Below are 22,949 nucleotides of genomic sequence, written 5' to 3'. Positions count from 1 at the left end.
AAATGGTCTTTAACGACCTGTGAAAAACTCAGGCGTGCCAGGCTGTGCTGGAGATAAGACAGCAGACACAGCCCAGCGGAGCCCACAGCAGCTCGAGCTGAGACACACTACGCGGGAGGAGGGGGGCTGAATCCCTTGTAGTCCGATGGGCCTGAGCAGAAGTGTGACCGGGAATGCGCGACCCCCTTTTCATCACTCCACGGCCCCCCTGGGGGTCGCGCCCCACACTTTGAAGACCCCTGATGTAGAGTATCGCAGTGTGATGTATTTAGGCTCTCCTATTGAATCTGATAGACTACAAAGAGTTCAAAAGGACACCACCATGATATGGTTAAACGTATGGATGTAAGTCAAATCGCCACAGAAAGAAATCTATTGTCTTGTAGAACATGTGATCTCCCTACTGTTCTTCTCCATGTAGGTTAAAATCTTTTGCTCTACCCATATGAAGTTGTCCTAAGTAGGTGACTCGAAAGACTTTTCTTTGTTTCCTATATTTTAGTGTACCAAGTTCCAGAATCAACTTTCAGAATCCAATTTCAGAATCAAATTTCAGAAACAAGTTCTGCATTATGGAAGAGGTCTACTGGAATAAAGACTCATCAGACTATCAAATATTTTGCCGTTATATCACAACTAGGAACCTCCACTCTGCATATGTACACTAGGTCTTCCAATGCTCCTTTAAATCAATTGCTAAAACACCAAGACAAGTCCTTAGGAGACTAACAGCCTGATTTAAATCCTGGCGGATGGCCCGTGGGTCTGCCAGGGGAGTGGAGTCATTTGCTTTGTTGCTTTGGTGGAAGGACTGCCGGCCAGATTTATGAATGACCGCCATGCCGAGGTTCATTTATAAAAGCATTGCCAGGAACTGCTGTGATGGCGGTTCCTGGCATTACTGTCTGCTACAGGGCTGTATCTGCAGGATCCAGCCCTGTAGCACAGAATATTTAATTGTTCTTTCTAAAAAGAAAATCCCAAAATTAGATTTTCTTTTTTTTTAAAGAAATAACAATACAAGGCTCCAGGGGCGCAACTAGGTCTTAACTTCGGGGGGCTAACATGGCAAAGGAAGGGGCGTGGCTAAAATGTTAATCAAGGGGGGCGGGGCTAAAATGGCAGACGATTGGGATCGGGTAATGCTCAGGCCAAGCTAAGAAAAAGAAGTGGCAAATTCTGCATTCGAAACTGGACAACAATTAGTTTTATGAGAAATGAATTGGAGAACAGAGGGTAATGTCAACCATTTATATAATAACAGACATAAGGGATTTGTTCATCTTGCAATATAGTGTCACTCAAATGCATTATATTGTCACGTTATTATGTAAATGGTTACAATTACACCCTTTCTTCTAATGAAATGCTCATGAAACTGGTTCAAAAGAGCCCAGAACAACATGCTACTCTTTGAAAAGCCCAGATTGGTCAAATATATAATTCACACAAAAAGGGGACTCTGGACACATATGTCATGTACTTGTCCAACCCCCAAAGACACAGAAGGAATTTCAGATTTTGCAATCTGCCCATTCACAGTGTTGTTACAAACTATAGCACTAACAAATATTAATGTATTGTCCGTAAAGCCATTAAAGCATGGTGCTTTAATGTACAGGCAGTTGAAGTAGGGGTGGGTGGGGTGCTGTGCAGCAGCACCCCCTAAACACCAATGCTGGAATTCATAGGGTGAATGAGAAATAATAAAGCCTTTACATTTTGATAATATCATGTTACATTTGCTGTTCTGCAAAAGACAGGCCAAATGCCAGGCAATGCATACTGCGAAAAACATAGAACTTGGTAATTATATTCCTGTCACAAAGTTCCAATCTTCACCTCGTTAGCTGGTGCAGCTCCCATTGTAATTTCATTTATATAACGCTTACTAACCCTGACGAGGCGTCAAAGCGCTTTTTCGGTCAATAGCATGCTACACTGGAACCCAAAGAGGATTAGTGCTGAATTAGTAAAGTGAAATCTGAAATTAATTTGAGCGGTGTATGTGTTAGTCTGTTATTTGGAGTGAAAAAGATAGTGGTGGGATGGAAATGGGAAGGTTTTGCATTTATATAGCACGTGCTACTCCTGGTGGGTATTGAAGTGCTTTTTGGCGGTAGTACGCTACTCCGGAACCCAAACAGGTTTAGTCAGAAATTAGTATAAGGAGATATGAAATTATTTGAGTGGTGGAGATGTTAGTCTGTTATTTGCATTGAAAAGGAATAGTGGAGGGATAGAAGAAGGAAGGGTCTAGAAGTTTTTGGGGGGGTTAATACCATTACGAGGTGGTTTGGGATGAGTAAAGGAGAGGTGGAGGGGGAAGAGTCAGAGGGAAGGGTTTAGAAATGCTTGTTTGGGAGCTCTGAATAGTAAAAGAAGTATGAGATGATGCAAAGAAGGGTAGAGGAAAGAAGAGTATGGGGTTTAGGATAAATGAAAGAGTGGAGGTAGAGGATATGGTTAGAAATAGGTTAGTGGATTTGAGAGAGTACTGGAGTGAGGTTTGAGATGAGTCAGAGATTAGAGGTAGAGGATATATTGAGAGCGGTATAGGGTTAGAAATAGGGTAGTCCATAAGAGAGAGTAGTAGAGTGAGGTTTCAGATGAGGCAGAGAGTTGAGGTAGAGGATATATTGAGAGCGGTATACGGTGATAAAAAGGGTAGTGCATTGGAGAGAGTAGTAGAGTGAGGTTTGAGATGAGTCAGAGAGGAGGTAGAGGATATATTGCAAGAGATATAGGGTGAAATCTAGGGTAGTGCATTGGATAAGCTGAAAATAGAAGCAAAGTAATAAATATAAAGATACAGAAGTATATGGAAGATATATATATGCATAGGGAAGGTAATATATGTAGAATAAAGTTGCATTTAATAAACTTAGACTGTCAAGTGTTTTTGTACTTGTGTGTTTATGTTAGATCATTCCATACCACTACAGACTGCAGACCACTATCCCACCTGAAATAACGGAAAAAACAAAAAAAACTGTTTTTTAACACTATAATGATAGTACCCATTGGGTGATAGTGATAGTGCGCTTTATAAGTGCTGATAATAATAATAATAATAATAATAATTCCTTCCACCAAGCTGAATCTGTTATCTGTTATCTGTTTCTTATCTATAGCGCCAAGAGGCTCCCAGCGAGTGAACATCCATGTTTAAAAATGGGCAAATAATACTAAAGACTGAAGAAAAGAACAAAATGAGACCACACACAAGCCAATTTGCATAGTAAACGAATAATGAAATGAAACTAAGAAAAAGTAGTTATCTTAGGCTAGCCCCAAGGCCTGGGAACAGCTTTATTGAGATAGATGATGAATTGAAGAAAAACTTGAAAATAAACTAAAAATCCACAAATAAACTTAGGAACCTGTCTGCAATACACATACTAACAATCCACACTTAGGATGTGGTAGACATATTCGGCGATCATCTACTACTTTAGAAAGACCAACCTACCCTTTGACTTTATGTATTAGAAATGCTTCAATCGACAATAACCACAGGCAGGAAGCCCACCCACCCTTGGCACCACTGGCCGTGGCCACTCAGGAGATATAGGGGGCTTGTTCTGATTCACATGAACATCTCTTGCAAGGACATGCCAGGGGCACCATTGCCTCAAGGCCACTTGCTGGAAGTGAGGCCACAATCTGCATTGCAACAGCATCACTTGCAAGTTCCGCCCTTCCATGGCACCAATGTCCAGCCCACTAAGCAGACACAGGGGCAGGTACCCATAGCAAAACTGCCCCAAGCCCACTCAGCTGAACTGGGACCTAGCACGTGCCCCTGACAATCAGCTCCATCACACTCATGGTGTAAGGTCAGGACACCAGGTGTTGCACAATTTCACAGCCATCATCCTCAACGCAGGATCTCTGCTCTCACTTCACCGTGTGACCCTACAGCCCACTCAGGCATGCAGAAACTGAATCTAAACACCTACATCCATTGATGCACAAGCATTGTGGTGTACCAGGGCCTAACATGTTATTTCCAACCAAGTAAGGCCCTTCAATAGCAAGATTTGTTAAAAATGATAAAAACGGATTGACTAAAGAAAGGAATAATCGGGCAATAAATTAAAGAGTTGCTTTTACACATGGCTGCTATAGCCTTCCTATTAGAAGTTGGAGCACTGTTGCCTGCTTCTGGCGACAGCGCCACTCAGGCACCAACTGTAGGTGCCTCCATGCTCTCTACCTCAATGTGCCACTTTCATTGCCAGCACAAGCACTGTCATCAGTGCCAAAACCTACTAGGTGCTATAGCCGTGCTTACGCACATTCATAGCCCCTCCCCGCCCGAACAACCACTTCCAACAAATGAAGGAGCCATAGGATGCAATGGGCAGCACTCATTCGCGGGCCCCCATTCACTGTGTTAAGTCAGGAAACTGATCATGCGTGTAAACCTGAGACTTACTGTGCGGCGGTCACACAGAGAATGCCCGTACAGTACCCACACGACGCCCGTGCAGGGCTCTTGACACAGTCCTCTAACCTCAAAGTACCATTGCAAAGTGTCTCCTCCCCTCGTGCAGCTCTGCGGGCTGAGCGCGTGCTGCATCGATCTTGTGTGTAGCCTCCACATCACAAGCTTGATTCCAGGCTTAGTCACTCACCCTTTTGTCCTCCCAACATCAAAATGACGAGCACCAAATCTAACGACACTCCAAAGACACAGACTGGATACAAGTAATAACGGCTCCTGAGAAAAATTCGGCTGAAGTGTTACTCGAAATGCTGTGTCCAAAACGCCCATGGCAGACAGGGCCTCACTTGAAAGGTCAGGCATGAAACCCAATGTCACATAACACGACTCTTGGGGCAGGGAGTAGTGGCAGCTGGTGATTGAAAATCGTGGTGAGGCTCAAAAACAAACATTGAATTGTACTGTACGATTGAACGTCACTGCCGACTTACTTTCATTCACTACTCATCCACCTGCATTCAACAATTCAGTCACCTACCCATTAACTCATCCCTATTACACTATCCACTGTCATTCACCCAACTCGTATACCCAGCCACCCAACATTTACTCAGCATCTCAGCCAACTCCTGCAATCATTGTCTCATCCATTCACACAAATGCACATAGCCTCACCATCCAGTATCCAGCAGTTTCAGTGAATAAAAGCCATACATAGAGGCTTTGTTAATGTTTGTAGTATTTAACCTGCAGATTGTTTAATATGTGTTTAATATGATATATCACATGTAGTCATTAATCTGCAGAATAAATAAAACAAACAAACATCACTAGCCATGATAAATTACTGAAACCGAAGGTGCCTTAGAGAGACACCACCACTTAGAGATGTGGGGGGGGAAGGGATGGGAGAGCTGAAAGAATGTCACATACTCCTAATAAAATGTGACTGTAAAGTATGTACAGACTTCCAGTAGCATGCGTCTTAAACCCACCCTTTCCGTTTCGTCATAGAATGGGGTATGGTCAGCAAGACTTGCTGATCACAACCGACATGTGAGGAGATAAGAACGGGTCAAGTAATAGCAGCTGAGTGAAGTTCTGAGAAGACATAAGGGCTGTGAGTGGGCAAGCCCTGTCAGCCCTGCTGTATACAGCGCCAGCCACTTGCTCAAAAAGGCACAGTGGCAAAGACACTTGTGAAAGTGCATGAATTTCACTGGGAGTAAGTCTCAACAAAACTTCTTTTTTTTTTTTTTTTTACATTTATTTGAATAACTGCTTTAATAGAAAGGCCACAAAGGGGGAGGTGCACCGCCCTTTAGCCCTTGAACAACAGCTGCCCATGGCAGGGCGTGGGAAGATGTGCACAACAGGGGGAAGGGATGACCAGTGCAGGTGACGCTTTTCCTTTGTAAGGAATTCCTGCTGGTGTCATATACCCCTGCTGTGCACATCTTCCCACTCCCACCCCATGCGCACAGCACTCAATCGTGCTTTTGTGAAATCCTTGCCTACAGGGAAGAATATCACCTCGGTGGCACCCTGTCTCAAAGAAAACAAAAGGGCGGGTTGCTGAAACCTTCAGAGGCTGGCTCGCTCCTGGGGGCCTCTCAGAAGTGATCACTAAAATGAAATTCTGGGATGCGAAAGTTTCCGATAATAAAAACGCTACCCGTGGAGCTTTAATACAAATGAAACTGCGGAAGAACGGTTTGCATACTTCACGTTAGTGCATGTAAATCCGTCATCTGAACCTTGGCAGCCCGGCTGAAGACGACGTCCGGGGGGGGGGGGGGCTGAAGCCCGTTAAGCCCAAAGGGCGTTGCACGCCTGCAAGGCTCCCCTCTCCATGGGAGTGTACCACCAAGTTTTACATTAAAATGTTAAAATAGAGCGTTCTGATTGGCCTAGGGAGCTTTTTTTCCCTGGGCCATCTCACACCCACAGGAATCAGAGTCCCGGCACTCTTATTGGCTCCCAGCAATGAAAAGAAAAAGCAAAAAGCGAGAATATATTTAGTAATATAAACAAAGTAAAATAGATCATGTTAGTATGTTTCCTGAAAGATACTTCTAACCACAGATTTCTCACCTTTGGAATATTCCTCAGGCACCTGACTGGATCTGAAAATGTTCAACGTTTTCCACTTTGAATCCAGTATGCAAGGTAACACTGTCCCCACCTAAAACTGTTGCGCTCAAACCATGCTGTGACTGTTGTAAACAAATATTGATAACAGCCTGCACGAGATGTGCCTTTGGTCTCTGGGGTCCAGCAAGACTCCCAGTCATGCAATAAGTGTGCTCTTATGTTCCCAAATGCGATTCGGGATGGTGAAGTGAAGCTGTATGCTGCCAAACTTTAAAAGAAGACACAGACCTAGTGTAAGTCCTGCCCCAAGTACTGAGTGTGGACCCACTCCCACTCTCTGTTAATCTGAAGCTAGATTTTCTTTGCGGTCGAAATTTTCAGGAAAGTCAAAGACCAAGTCGAAGTCAAAACAGAAGAAGGCGAAGTGGGACTTGACCCCATCCCGCCACTTGCTATCGAAAGAGGTCACAAGGGTGCCAAGGTGTCAACAGGTCTCGCTCCCAATCCCTGCTAGAGTAGCCAATTCCGCAATTGATCCCGGTGTGCCCAGAGTTCCCCAGGACATTGGCGATGTCACAGCAAGTTGAGGTCATTAAGGAGGCGCTCTTCTGGCTCCCTCTGGCGCGCCTTTGGGCCCCAGTGAACCGCAGGGGCCTCCAGGTTACAACTGGTGGATCCATCCTCTTTGCTGTCTGATTCTATAGAACCCATCTTGTGTTCTGCACCAACTACAGTGCCAATGTCTGCACTGGTCCCTCTTTCCTAGATGCTGATTCTGACATCACTGGTGTTGGAGGGTGATCCAGTGGTGACTGGATGTTTCACCCCGAACGGAAACTTTCTCAACCCCAACTGAGGTCGTGCTCCGACTCCACTCAAGTGCACCTATGTTCATGTACCGTCTGATTCTGACACTATACTGCACCACCACAGTGTCATCCTCTAAGTTTTTGGTTCTGATTCGGACTAGAGTTTTACTTCCCGGAGATGACAATGGTGATGATGGGGGTGAATTACTCTTGCGTTCTTATGATGACAGTTTGTATTTGGGCCTCCAGGAGGCCAGTGAGCTTGATAGTTCCAAAGATGCAGGGTTGATTTTCCCTTCAGGGTGCCAGCGCATGGAAGTTCTTCCCTTTCTTTGGCAATTTGACGTGCTGCTGAGGTCTTGAACCCTACAACTGCCTTGTGCTGAGTTTTAAACAAACGTGCTTACAGAATTTCTGCATTCTGAGCCTGCTTCCTCTGAACCCTTACTCCCATTCAACAAACCCTAACTGATAATCTGATAGGCACTTGCTCTAATACTTGCTCTTGCCCATTGTTGAACAGTCAATGGAACAAATGCCACAGACTAGCCCTCAGCAACTTGGATTTTCTGGTGCAGCATCCCAATCTACACAGTCTGGTGGTCCAGGCTTTTATCAGCAGAGTAAAACCCAATTAATTTTGTACAATTCCCCAGGACAGGGAGTCAGAGAGGATTGTGGCATTCGGGAAACAAATGTTCTATTCAGCCAGCCCGGCCTTGTTGTCAGCCACCGCGGTTTGTCTTCAAAGATTATATATATGCATGCTCTCTAGGGCGTGGCTAGTGAGATTTTGCTTGTGGTTCTGGAAGAATTCAGATCCTCCTTGGCTCAAACCATTGAGGCTGGTCAGGATGCAGCCAAATATGTCATTTGTGCTGGCCTGGATACTAGGAGCGGCTCCTCCATTAGGTTTGGAGGACCGTTGCCCCACTAATAAATGCCCCCAGAAAATGCCTGTTATTTTTCACTAACCCGCATCCCAAGCCGACTGTCAGGGCGGGGCAGGCCATTGCTGCTGAGTGGCAGCAGCAGGGAGGAATGGTGGGCTGGGCACTTAAGTTTAAAGTGTGCATGTCACTTTGGCAGGCTGTCTTGCAACAGCCAGCCAGACAGGCGCACTCTAGAACTCTCCAACCCAGCTGTCTTAGGCAGCTGGTTGGAAAGCAAGCACAGTCCTCCAGTGCCGCGCCCCACCCCCCCGGACTTGGAGAGAGCCCACTCTATCCAATCCTGGAGTATCTCTAATGCTGGTTAGCAGCATGAGAGCAGCGCCAGGATTGGTTAGGGGAGTAAGCTGAGGTACATGCTGGACGAGAGAAGAACACTGGGACCAGGGCGAGGACATACTGCAACATAAGTAAACATTTTATTGACCTTTATATTGTGTTTAATGTGCTAATGTTCACTAAATCGCCGACATGCATTATATCATTGTTTTAAAGTTAAACCTTTACTTTAAAACGATGTTATAATGCATGTTGTCAATTTAGTTAATGAGATTGCGTGCCTGGACCCACCCAGTGTGGTGCTCCTTTGCCATGCATTGAAGCAGGTCAAGGGGTTTTCAGGAGATGTGTTGGCATCCCTTATGGATATTCTTTTTGATTGATCCTATTTGATCAAAAAAAGCTGACACAGCCTTAGGACATTATAAGGAGGGCCGGGTACAGCCCATTCCTTAGGCCTCTCAACCCCTGCCAGAAAGTTTCTCCCATCAGTTTCAGCCTTTCTGAGGCTACTCAAGGGGTCGGCACACAGGCAGAGCCAGGTCCCTCCACCCCCCACAGCAGTCACACCAGTCTTTTCATAGTGGGGATGGGTATCAGGCAGGCACCGTTCAGGACACAAAGGGCACCGATCTTCCAAGTCCTCCTCACCTTCAACATCAGTTGCCAAGCCACATTAATTTTATCCTTAGTGGCACATATCCATCCTTTGGGAGGCAGAATCCAACAGTTTCTCGCAGGGTGGCAATCCATCGCATCTGACAGATGGGCCCTCCAGATCATTCAGCAAGGCTATGCCCTTCCGTCCCTATACCCACCTCAGCTTTTTTCTACAATAGAGTGGCTCACAGAGGAGCACCTTTCCATCTTGCTGCATGCTCTATTTCCCAAAGGGGCCATCAAGAGGGTTCTAGACATAGAGATAGATACGGGTTATTACACCTGCTATTTCCCCATGCCGAAGAAGGAGGCAGGCCTCCATTGTATTTTAGACCTTCACCCTCTAAATGCCTTCCTTTGGAAGGACAGATATGAAATACTCACACAGCCAAGGATTTGTTTGCCCTGGATCCAGGTAACTGAATGTTAGCCTTGGACCTGCAGGATGTGTATTTTCATATACCCATCTTGCAATCCCACAGACATTACCTGTGACTCAAGATAAGCCAGTAGCATTTTCAGTATGCCATGCTCTCATTCGGCCTCTTCAGCGTCTCTCGAAGGTTCACAAAAGTGATGGTGGTGGTTACTGGCCACTTTCGAGGTTTAGGTATACCAGTTTTCACCTACCTTAATGACTAGCTGTTGATGGCATGGAAAACCTGACATTTCTAGGGTTCATGATCAACATGCTTTAGGTGCATCTACCTTCTTTGTGGAGACTTCTTTTTATAGGAACTGTCTTAGATATGGTGCATTTCAAGGTCTTCAATCTGTCATAATGAGTCCAGGACATTCTGGCTATTATAGGGCTATGATCCTGATGTTTTAGACTTGGTCCTGGGTCCTGATAACAGCATTTCTTAGGCTTCTTGGCCTGTTAGCCTTCTGCACTGACTAAGCCAGGTGACACATACGGGCTCTGCAGTGTACTCAAAGGTCTCAGTGGGCCCAGCACCAAGGAAACCTGTTAGGTCTGACCAGGTTTCAGAGGAGCCTACACGAGATCTGCAGCGGTGGTTGCTCTGCTGCAATTGGACTAGAGGCAGACCACTCTCTATGCTCTGAATGTAGTGACAGATGCATCAATACTGGGTTGTGGAGGTCATCTGGAAGAGGTAGAGATCAAAGGACTCTGGTGTCCGTTGCAAACCCAACTTCATATCAGTCTGTTGGAGTTGTGGCACATTTATATGCTTCTGAAGGACTTCCTACTGCCCAGTAAGGGGAGGTTAGTGCAGATACTGATGGAAAACACCACTGCCATGAGGTACTGCAACAAATGGGGGGAGTAGGGCCCTTTGCTAGGAGGCGCTGTGCCTCTAGAGTTGACTAGAGCAACGGGTCATCTCTGTGATCTTGAACCTTCTGGTGGGATCTTTAAATTCCAGGTGCGGATGAACTCAGCCGGCAGCACCAGGCAAAATATGAATGGCGTTGCACCCGAGGTGACACAGGGCATCGTCTGATAGTGGAGAAAATTCTGGCTGGACCTTTCTGCCACCGGCAAGAATTTGCAGTGTCAAAACCTTTGCGTGTTGGAGTTCCCAAGACAGCTCTCTTTAGGATACACCTACTCGCATACATCCCACACATACACAGAACCAGATTACAAAAATGGGCATTCTCTTACATTGCTCGTAAAGCATGTAAAGACTTTCCCACTCCATGTCAGAGCCCCCCTTCTCTTCTTGAATTCTGTAAGCACTTAAGACCTGGCTTTTTTTATTAACCAACCTACCATAGGTATGGCTAGGCACACACACTTGCTCAGCACCAGAATGCCTTTGCAGGTGACAGTGCACTTTACAAATACACATAGCATAACAAAAAAACATTGTTTCAGGAGGATCTTTTGTCACAGCAGAAGAGCAGGATTCTTTGCCAAACCTGCGAAATCTACACCTTCATGCGTGGAGATTGAGCGGTGCCAGTGGACTGTATTCGGTCTAACACCTTTGTGGATGTCATCCTTGCTGCTAGGCATCCATCTACAAAGTCCATTTATGTCAGGCTCTGGGCAGATTTGTGGCCTGGTATGGAGTCTCCAACACATCTCCCTTCCAAGCTGGATTGGCAAATGTTGTATTGTTTGTTTTTTATCTGGTCCAGCAGGGTCTTATGGTGGGTACTAATAAAGGTTATTTGTGTGCCTTTTCATCTTTTTGCATGTGCTAGACCAACCGTCCTTGTTTGAATCACCTGCTGTGATGTGGTTCCTTCAAGGTTTGACACATGTTCCATCCCAAACAGTTTGTGATCCCACAATGGCACATTAACTTGGTCTTGATGTTGCTCATTTTTACTCCATGTAAACCTTTTTTGGTGGGCAAGCTAGTGCTGAGGAGCTGGGTGGCATATTTACCAAAGGGTGTGACTCCTTTTTATGTTGGACCCCAAAGAGCTTTAAGCTTTTACATTGACTGCACCAAAGACCTTTGGGTGAACAATCAGCTTTGTGTGGAATTCTCAGGGGCAAAGCAGGGCAAGTGGTGCAGAAAAGGAATCTATTGAGGCAGACGGTTCTCTGCATTAACATCTGCTATGTATTGGACAACAAGCAACCTTTGGAAGGTATGAGAGGTTATTCTACCATGACCACGACTGCACTCCGGCCTCCCTATTCTGCGGCGTGACCTCTTGTTAACATCTAAAAAAATCCCAATTAAGAGATCTGCACACTGGCTCCAACAATGGTTTTGTGCTCCACATCCAAGGGTGAGAAACAGCCAAGCAAGACAAATTACATTGGCGCGCATGGGCACTGATATCCAGTTCCACTCCGTAACAAAACAAAACCAGTGCTGATCATCACAGCGCCACCTAGTGGTGCACAAGAGTACTGCTGAGAACATTTCTGTATCAATTGTGTCACATGGAGGGTATTCTGAAGAGAAGGAATCTGCAATTAGAATATCCATCTGAAAGAGCAATGTCAAAGGTAAGTAAATTATTCTTCTACGTAGGGTGCAAGGTGCAACCCAAGGAGGAAGGACAGACTGAACTCATCTAGAGCTATTTTGGGGAGAAAATCCATTGATTAATGCAAACATATTCAGAGTCTACATTAACAATGAAGAATAATAAGTTGGTATATCTGAAGAAGATTGTCCTTACTATCCTGGTTTCTCTGAACAAAATTCTATTCACACTAGATCTGTCCTTCTTAATTCTCCAATATGGTAAATGGTTTTCTCCCTATGACCTTTGGGATGGGCAAATATTTTCAGTGCAATTGCTACTTTCCTTGACTGTCGGGTCCTTTTCCATCTCAGCCAACCACTTTTCCTTATATATACGCTCATTGGTCACTTCACAAATATTCACTCTGTCATCCAAGTTATTAGAGAATTCTCACTTTCTTCTTCACTTGAAGCATCAGTCTCATTGCCACACAACCTTCTCAGACAGTCCGACGCAATATTGCAAACACCTGCAAGAAACTCCAGTTCTAAGTGATACTCTTGTAAAGCTACAATACACTTTGAAAATCCTTTTGGAAACATTGTCACGGCTTTTCTTGTTAAATATCTCCATCAAAACTCCGTCTCAATTAGAAATGTTGTACCCCACAAAAAGTTTCTACATTTCTTTTCTGCCAAAGCAACTGCCAAATCTTTCTTGATTACTGAGAATATCTTTTCATTCTCTTGTAGAGCCACTGAGGCAAACGCTATGGTATTACCGCCCTGTACCAAAAGCCCCTAAATCTTTATTACTGACATTTGTAATCATCTTGATCTGTACACTGGGATCAAATGCTTCAAGACTTGGTGCTAATGTCACATTCTCCTTTATGTTCAATAACTCCTTTTTGCGTTCTTCACTCCACTTGAATTCAACATCTTTCCTCAATAAGGCACTCATATTGAAAGTTTTGGAAGCATTTCTATGAAGCGATAGAAATCTGCTCTGTGTCAAAACGGCAAGAGCTCTTTCATGGTTAACTGACCCTCTACTTGTTGATACTGTCATCCAACCCCTCCTTAGGCTTAATGCTGCCTCCTGTATTAAAATGACCCAGAAATCAGTCTTTGCAAAACAACATTTTATCACCTTGAGAGTTAACCCGTTCCTTTGCATTATGCTCAGGACCACTCACATTTTGTGAATATGTTAATAAATGTCACAAACCACACCAAATTTTTGACCTGGAACAGCCAGACACCATTGACCCCACCAACCAACCTCGCCATGACTCTCTGGAAAACGGAGACCATTCCGACTACTTCAGATGACATCGTAATGAATATAACAGTGCCAAAATATCTTAAAAATGCCATAAGGGGTACGCCCTCATGAATATTCCCACAGAGGTGGAGGGTGCTTGACCTTTTCTCTTAAGTGAGTTAAAGGGGCTAGGATTGACTCCAGAAGATGATGCGAGAGACATGATTGTCTTAGTTCAATGTATTGGACTGGTGGGCGATGGACCCACTCCATGTGGAATGCTTCATTTTGTCAGCAGGAGGTGGGAGAGAATTAAGGGTGAGTGAGGGAGAACCATAGAAGCTGTAGCTGACAGTTTCTGCAAATAGCAAACATTTTTTAGTACTTCCCTATTGTGACTTTCTTGTTCAATTCATGAACATCAATACGTAATCCTATTTAACGCCCCAGTTTGCTCACCACACCTATTCATTAGCCTCTACAGATCTTTGTAACCTATCCAACTCTTCTTTCACCTTATGCCCTACACTCAATTGAATGCTTCTGACTTTTCCATAGTTTTGCACCCTTCTTCAACATGATCTAGTGTACATAACCTTCCAAGCATCATAGGTTTTCTTCAACAACCTTAGGGGCTTCTTCTGTGAAATCAAACAAACAGTTCTCCAACTCATTTATTTCAATCTGAGGAGATTCATTGGGGGTTAAAGTTACTCCAAATAATTTCTGATGAGTCGAGCACAATATACAATCACCGTTATCAGCCACATAAACCTTTATAATAATATTCCTAACTCGACATTTTTGAAAAGCTTCAAAATATCCCCTCAACCTTATTTTGTCCCTATACTCTACCGGATTATCATCCTGTCTCTTTAATAATATGCTGTTATTAAGTATCTCTTCAAATGAATTGAATGGCAATAAGATTAAACATGCAACATCTCAATCTCCTCACTATTCAGCTCCACCCAATCATAAGGTGTTTCACAAACCTGTCCATCTATTTGCAGAATGAAAGCTTCCACTGACTCAGTGGCCTCACTTGCCTTTTTTTCAGTTTGCTCCCTCCGGCAACATTTCCCAAAGAATCACTTCGTTTTCTATAATCTTCCCACCACTTAACTTGCCAGACAATCTTTCCAACAGGATTTCATTTCTGCCCCTGCTTGCTTTAATAATCATTTAGGAATAGTTTGAAAAGCTTTAAAAATACTTTTAAAGCTGTTTATTTGTATATTTGCTTTGTTAAGTTTCCTCTTCAAAGGGTTAGTTGAATGGTGGATTTGCTGATTGTCTCAGATTTAGGTTGTCCTTGAGCTATGCTGGTAAAACAGTAGCAGCTCTGGACATGCTGTTTGGTGTGTCATAGCACCACCGTGCTACAGAAGAGGAACCTAGCGCTACAGTTCAACTTGAAGGGAGACATGACTGCCATGGTACTGTGCTTCATGATGATGTCATCATTGCAAGTGACTGCAGTTTATAAGATGTAGCAGCCTTTTTATGTATGGCTCTCATAGAAAGCCTCTATAGTTCATTTCAGTTTCTGGAAATCATAACCCACTGCTATAACATCTCACCAGCCAATAACAAAACTGGTTCCCACTGTTGTGATGTCATAAAGGCCTTCCAGGCCAGGCTGATATGCTCCCTGAAAGCCTGTCAGCACAGCTCTGCTTGCCTGCTTTGACTGAAAGCAGAAAGCACAGTTGCAGGAGGGTAATGAATGTAGGGAAGATGGTGGGGGTTGGTCAAGGATGACGGGTGAGGTTTCTTTTTAACCTTTGGGACAGGGATACATAACAGAGACAATGTTATGTCTGGCTCCCCCGTTGCTCCTCTTCCACTTCATAGCAGTTGAAAGGAGGGGTGGATGATTTTGAACGGCATACATAACAGAAAATTGTAGATGGTTAAAAAGTGGATTACAGGGATGCTTTTCACATCGGGGTTCCTGATGACATTATAGACGATTCAACCTTCACTCTAGTTGTGGATTTGATTTCACTCAGTAAAACCTTGGGGAGAAACATCCCCATAATCCACTGTTGAACATTTATAATTCTAGATATTTTAGGATACTTGCTTGAACTGTTAAAGCAGCTGTGGAGCTGAGTGGTGGACTCCTGCAGTTTGTAAAGCAAAGCAAAACCCTTTTCAATTGGTTTGTTATTTTCTGTATTCAGTGGTGAAATGAGATTGGCCAGCTGGACATTTGATTTGGAGAGTGGTGACGACTTCTGAAATAACCTGCTTTTGAGGTTCAGGATTTGTTAATGTGGAGGCAGTGTTAAAACCACCAATGTCACATACTGTAGACTCTTAACAAGGTCCCATGTGCTTAAAACTGATCTTGTCTTTGCCTTTAAGAGTATTGCTACTGCTGGTTTTGTGGAGCAGAGTCCCTTTGGAATCCGACCCTCTGTGTTTCAGTTATATCCTGGCCAAAGTACTTTAATAGAGGTAAGAATCAAGTTCTTAAATATTTATTTGGTATGGTCGAAAATTGCGTAGTGTTTTATGTTGCTGATAACCTGAACTTCCTATCCAAATACATTTCCGTAATATGGACGTGCAACTAAAAGTGGAAATTTACAGTATAGCTTCACAGAATTTATATTAATTGTCCACTTTTTTATGGAAATGGCTTCATGCTGTGATTACCTTTTTGTAAGAAACACAGTGTTGGAAGGTAAATAAATTGAGGGTGGAACTGAGGCATAGGAAACTAAAGTAATTTACATGAAATCTGTAATTTTGTGTTGAAAAGTGGTACCCAGGACTAGGGATCCCATGGTTCTACACTCTACATTAAGACTAAGGACCTTTTGTATTACTTGGAGGACAAAATACTCCATTGCAGATGTTACCGATGTTCTGTTGGGCGAATTACAAGTATATTATAGCCTGCGGCACTTGTAGTATGGCGGATGGGGTGTTCAGCACGTTATGACTGATATCCCATTCACCACACTCTAAATGAAGCCCTAAACATCCTCCTTCATGCTGAGTCCAATTTGTGTAAGATGAAATTATGTGTTGCTGCATGTAATATTGCTTCCTAGTGCATGGTGTGCTTGGCTTGCTTATGTGCCTTCATTGTAAGAGACTTACAGTTTGCCCAGAACAAACCCTCTGACCCAGAAGATCTTGCAGGTTGCTACTTAACTTTTATTGCAACACATCTACTGCTCTTGACAGGCAGGCTTCAGCAAAACTTAAAAACTAAAACAGGGAAATAAATCTGTTAACAACTAGTCCCACAAGGAACTTGCAAATGATTAATCAAACCCGTTCTCTAGCAATCTATAATCTAAAAGGTGCATGTCGCCATCATGTTAAGATCAGTGCATTGTAAAATTTGTAAAAGAAACTAGAAAGGCTGGCACAATGGTGTTAACAAAGCAGTAAATGTATACATATGCAAAATACATCCATGAAGCTTCCAATGACACAAAGGAGACTCAGTATTTACCGAAAACTAAACCTAGACAATGCGAAGTACACCTCATGTGCATCACAACAACATTGTGATGGCCAGCTGGATTCCTCTCACTCCATAGTCAGCAATACCTTGTACTCTGTCGCTAACAAACCTTGACTGTCTCACAAACTGCTCAACTGCCCACCTCTGTCTCAGTACTTTGACAACTTTCAGTGAGCTATAGTCTGAGATTGGTATTTGAGACCATTCCCAGCTCCCTGCATAAACAATTCATCCTGTTATTTTTTTGAGATATCACAAAGGTGATAAAAACCATGCATTCTAAGAGAGTTATCATTAGCCATAATCTCGCTTCGAAATCTGGGAAAATTATTAACATATTTCTCACTTACCTTATCCCAGCAAGATCATAGAATGGGAAGTTACAAGACAACTTCAACAATACCATCGTTCCCATGATCACCAGTTAGGATTCAGATCAGTCAGAGTTTTAAGGATCTCAGCAGGGAACGGTTACAAATGTAAGCAGGAAGCTACATTTCATCCACCTTTCGTAAACTTCATTCTAAAATTGCCACCAAAAAAGCTAAATTTTAAGATGTCCACCAAACATAAACTCTATTCCAAGATGGCCTCCAAACGTAAGTACCATTTCAGTATGACCAGCCTGTTTCTCCCAGGTGACTCCTGTTTTGGGCAGTCCCTTCCTGTCTGGGGGTTTCTATTCGGCCAGTATACACCATTTGTTAGAACAGTGTGGAAATGACTCATGACTAGCTTCCTCCTAGTGTGAAATTCTTCATTCCTGCTCCAGTCCTACTAACTCTAGCTTTCTGCAGTTCTGCCTACTCCAACTCTGCTCAATATTGGCAACTCTGGCTCTAGCTCTGCTCATGTCCTGCCAGCATCAGCTCTATTGCAGTGTTGTCAGCGTAGGTTGTGCTCCCATCCTAGCTTTTCAAGAATTGACATGCAGTTGGGACCCTGGAGGTTTGTTGTGACTTTGAGATTTTTACTTCTGGTGCTATCATGTACTACTTTCCATAGGGCATCCTCTCTATGAGCAGTGTTGCTTCTGGACGGAGTCACTATTTTCTCACGGGCTCTGGGAAAGGATGAAGCACTTAGAGATCTTCTTTCAAGCAGAATTCCCTTTAGCATCCCAAGTAAAAGTCAATGTCCTGGTTAAAGGGTCTAATGTACAGTTCTCCTGCCTTCAAAACATTCCTTCTCCTCTCTAAATAAATCCGCATGTGCATCTAAGGAGAGTGTTGGTTATGACTTTCAATTACTACTGCAACATTATATACTTAGGGCTCTCAATCAAAAACAATTGACAGGCTCCAATCTTTGCAAAACCGAGCAACCACAAAATGCTTGTAAATTTGTAGGGTGGGAAATAACAGTTCTCAGTATTATCCAGCTTAACTGTTCTACCTGTAGTTACATCAGAAGCATACAAAACAGAGTCAATATAGCAGTATTTTTTTAATATAATAACTGCAGTTTGCACTGATGTAATTTAACCAGCCTTGCATTGCGAGTTGAGGAAGGTCAAAAATTACTTCGATATCTGTATTCACTGCTAATATGAAAGCTTTGCTCTGTTCTGATTTCTACAAACAGCAAATAAAGGGATATGCAAAGGAATTCTGAAAGGTTGAAAAAAACTATTAAAGTTGTGGCGACAAGGGTTCAATGCAAAGCATACCGTTTACTTAACAAAACCAAAAGCTAAGTGATAAGGCAGTAGATCTATATTCTGTTTTTTTAGGGGCTCCACAGCAAAAAGTAAACAACAAATATTTATACTTTAATACAAGAGACAAGCGATAAGCAGTTAAAACTAGAAAAATATTAATTCAACTTAAGAACTAGGTGGGACACCCCAACGAAGGGATCAATTATTAACTTTCATTGCAGAGGATTTAAAGTTCACAAGTACTTTGGTATAATCATGCGTTAATCCATACACAGTCTTCCAACTCATTCTATAAATATAATGCAAGATTGAGAAAAAACAGGGTGAAAACTGTCAGCTGAACAGGTGTAAAGAAGCAAAAGGTAGTAAAGAGTATCTGAGAAGCAACAGGATTGTGAGCTAGATAAGAAATTAAAACCTAACTCTGTAACAAGAGAATATGAGATTTAAAGAACATGGAATTTAGTGGAAAAAACACAAGTGAATGTTAGAAGCAAAATACAGCAAAGTGCTCAAATTAATAAGAGATAGCAAAGAGGCCATAGTACTTATGGGAGAGAAAGTAGATGGAGGGTGGAGAGATACATGAATCTAAGAAAAGTGATAAATAAGAGATGGATGGACTTTGCAATTTTCACCTACAGGTTCATACATGCTTATTTTTAGATTATATGTGTTTTTTTTTTTAATAAAAACTACATGTTTTAAATTTATGAGGAACAGGAATTTTGAGGTACTCCCTCCTTTCAATTTTTAGAGACACATGCCTGATGAAGGTGGACTAATAGTTCTGACTTAAAAATGCTCATCAGAATGATAATGTTTCATTTAACATTTGAAAGTAACAGCTTCAAACAGAAGTCCAGCTCAGAAAATATATACAAGTGGCGTATATATTATTTATGTGAGTGCCCTAGTGTTAGAAATACACTTTGTGAATTTTTGTAATAGGAAGATTTTTTGTTTCTCTGTTGGTGTTTTGCATGATAAAAGGTACTTATCTTTTTATTGACCAATTGTCAAGTTACTGTTGCAGCTCCTCATGTTTACCAATTTTCTTTAATTCATACTGAATGTATCATTTTTGGTCCATTGCCTCTTTTTTAACATCATATATTTGTTTGAATTCACTTCTATGCATTAGAGATTTACGCAAGGGTAATATAATGAACCTTCTAAATGGGTCTAGCAGACTACTTGATGATGATTTTGTAATCCAAATTTCTGATATTCAACAAGGCCAAGCATTTTGTATTCAGCACCTGATGTTCAGAAGTGGATTTACCTAGTTTTTTGTAGTGGTTTGTCGCATGTTCTTCAAGTATAACATTTGAGAAAAGTGTTTGTCTTGGGGCAGAGATTGAATTTACTAACTAACCTCTGGAAAAATAAATCTCAATGGCTTTTTTTTGTCTCTACTTTTTAGGTTGTGTTTTTTCCAGCCTCTGCCCAAACTTTCCAACAAACATTTGCTATTATTTGTGACAACTGCCAGGTCCAGGATCTCACATTAATAGGTTTGTATCTAAAATATTGTTAAATAAAGTGCATTACACTTTAGAAGTTTGGGCCAGGTTACAAGTGGTCAGTGAAATTGTTATTAGGGATTGCAATTGTTAGTAATTCGAACATCGTACCCTCTGTTAAATGTTAGCATGTCAAACCTACTGGAATTTAACTGGCTAAAAAGGCCCGGTATTTACTTGGACTTTCAGATTCGGTATAATAGGCACCAAATTGTTTTTCCCCAAAACAGTCAGAATGCACAATAATTATCACACCTGATAAATTCTGGACACCTCTGTGTTGGATTTTATTGTGTGCAGTTATTGTCACATCCAACTCAGTCCTCTTGTAATCAGGTCCTTAGTATTTATAGATATTATAACTACCAAATTTGATTAACTCTTAACTATCGCAGCAGGCAACATCCAAGAACAAAAGATATAGGGCAGGTGGCCTGACAACCTAAAAGCTATTTGTGGCCTGGAGTAAATATATGAATATATCGGTGATGTGGTAAACCTGTTTTTGATAGAAAGTACCCAAACACATGAGTCATGGTGCTTATAAATTGATAAAGTGTACCCCTCTGTGTACCCTTTTCCTGAATGTTTTGCTGGGTTTATAGTTCAGTTACAGCACCAAGGTGCTTTCAAGGATGTGGACAACTTGTCAGATAAGGGGCTGAAAAAAGATTGTGAGTAGGCACTAATGTTTGTTATCATGTAAGCAATAAATGAAGTCTTTGTTGCTACCAACACCAGTAATACTAATGCCGCAGTGAGTATTCAGGTAGCATGGTTAGAACAACTCGTGTTATGGAAATGCTAATAAAGCATCATATAACATCTATTTGTAACTGAATCATCTTCTCAGGTTCCGGACAAAGTCTAGCTTTGGAACTTATGTCTGTGATTGGCGGTGAAAGCATCCCTGTGCCTGGTGAGCTGGTAGATGTGATTGCTGAGCATCGCTTGCGCTTCTACTCCCTGAACCCATATTCAACGGCTGAGAAGAAGCTGCAGATAAGGAACTCCACGTATGTGACAAACATGAATAGTAATGGCATTGCCCACGAATGAAAGTGACCATATTGTTAGCTTGTGCTTTTTATTTTCATTGTGAATGACCGACACGTTAGTCTTGTTGTAAGGATTTAACTATTTGTGCTCACATTCTGCTGAGTGACCATTCTGCATCATTATCTCTAGATTTAGCATGAGAGGCAAATTTTTCAGCAATAACCTGTTGGTCTGGGCGTACCGCAAATTTAAGCGGAACACCCCTGACCTTTGCGGCCACTCATCTATCTGCTCACCTGTTTGTAATGATGTTGCGAAATCTGACATGTGATGTGGAAACTGTAGTGGGTACATCGAAATCTAAACTTTATTTCTACATTAAAAAGATATTCATTAGTAAATAGCTCAAGTTCCATCCAGGATACAACCAACCTACCCTCCAGGCGCAATCCGCCATTCTCCCTCCAAACTCTTCGCCCTGTGTAAGATTTATCGGCTTATCCTCCTCAGAACGCTGTTCTTTAATGCCATTTTGCAGTCCATACTGTAGACTTGTGCATCTGATGTTATGAACTAACATGCATATAGGCATACCTTGCATCCTGTAAAATTTTGATAGACAAATTGCAATGTTATGCCAACATGGGTTGTTAATGCACTTAAACATCTTGAGTACCAATTAATCACTTTTGAACTTTTATAATCATCAGGTTTTAAAATGTCTTCATCATTCTGTTAACTACTACTCTTGCATAATATAATTGCAAGCAGTTGCAAGGAAAAAGGAGCTAAAGACACTTAAAATTTTTAATTCCACCTTAAAATGTGGTGAGGCTAAATGCTTCAAATTTGCATATTAAGCTCCACAGTCACTGGCTGATACCTCATGCTACAAAGGGAGTATAGTATCGGACTCCCTGCCCAATAAAAACACACTGTTTTCTTTCAGGATGAACATTATTTGAGTGCCAGGGATGAGATACATAGTTTACATGTTTGTAAGCAAACAACCTGTTGGATCTTTCAGGCCAGATACTTGAAGGTCACCAAATTTGCTACTTTCAAAATACTGAATTAAACCACCTTCTTGGATAAGTATTATAAAATGGATCAAGGGAGAGGCTACTTGAATTGTGTTTCCTCTGGTGGAGAGCGTTTCCCTCAGTTATCGTATTAGCCAACATTGGGTGTCAGTGATATACTGTAATGCATGTTGTGCAGTTGAGTGTGGATTTTTTTTAGGAAAATGTCTTTATGCTGGAGACCTGTAGTGGCCATGAAGTGACTTGAGGTCCTCCACAAATATTCATAATTAAGTACATATGCACAATATTCCCAAAGCCACTCACTACCCACTGATTGACCAAAGTTAATGTTTCATGAGCGCTTTGTTAAGCTATTTTTGTAAAGACTGAAGTGGTGTGTTTAGTTCTGTGCTGTACTTACATGTATCTGTCAAATATGATGGTGAAAATGTCTGACTCTTCGTTTCTTCTTTAAAACCTGCATTAACAAATCATTTATCACCCCATTTAGCATCCTTCCTTGTTGGCTTCATTGATTAATCTGCAACTGTGAGGTATTACCTTTCTATCTTTCAGGCATGTACCATTGCCTTTCTACTGGCAAATAATGAAACCTAATCTTCAACCATTGATGCCTGGAGAATCCTATGACCCTGAAAAGATTGCCTTCAACATTGACTCCGAGACGCCATTCAGTATATGCCCAAGACAGGGTATTTTAGAGCCTCACCAGGAACAGTGGTTTACACTCGCCTATGCTCCGAAAGAGGTATACATCATTGATTCATTATCTTAAAGGAGAATTACTTCTTGATGAAATATTGTTTTTATTCAATT

General features: G+C 42.2%; 1 protein-coding gene across 1 annotated transcript in view; it reads left to right on the top strand.

Moving 5' to 3' along the window:
• DLEC1 (DLEC1 cilia and flagella associated protein) overlaps positions 1-22,949 on the top strand; it is a 576,582-nt gene that overhangs the window by 187,153 nt on the left and 366,480 nt on the right. The window contains exons 12-15 of the mRNA XM_085628869.1: positions 15,786-15,878; positions 19,989-20,079; positions 20,942-21,104; positions 22,689-22,881. Of these exons, the coding sequence (XP_085484995.1) occupies positions 15,786-15,878; positions 19,989-20,079; positions 20,942-21,104; positions 22,689-22,881 (540 nt within the window). The remainder of the gene's footprint in view (positions 1-15,785; positions 15,879-19,988; positions 20,080-20,941; positions 21,105-22,688; positions 22,882-22,949) is intronic.

This window comes from Triturus cristatus, chromosome 10 (genome assembly GCF_964204655.1).
Source record: "Triturus cristatus chromosome 10, aTriCri1.1, whole genome shotgun sequence".
Classification (NCBI taxonomy): Eukaryota; Metazoa; Chordata; class Amphibia; order Caudata; family Salamandridae; genus Triturus; species Triturus cristatus.
Note: the sequence above shows the minus strand (reverse complement) of the source record. Positions and strands in the feature narration are given on the sequence as shown.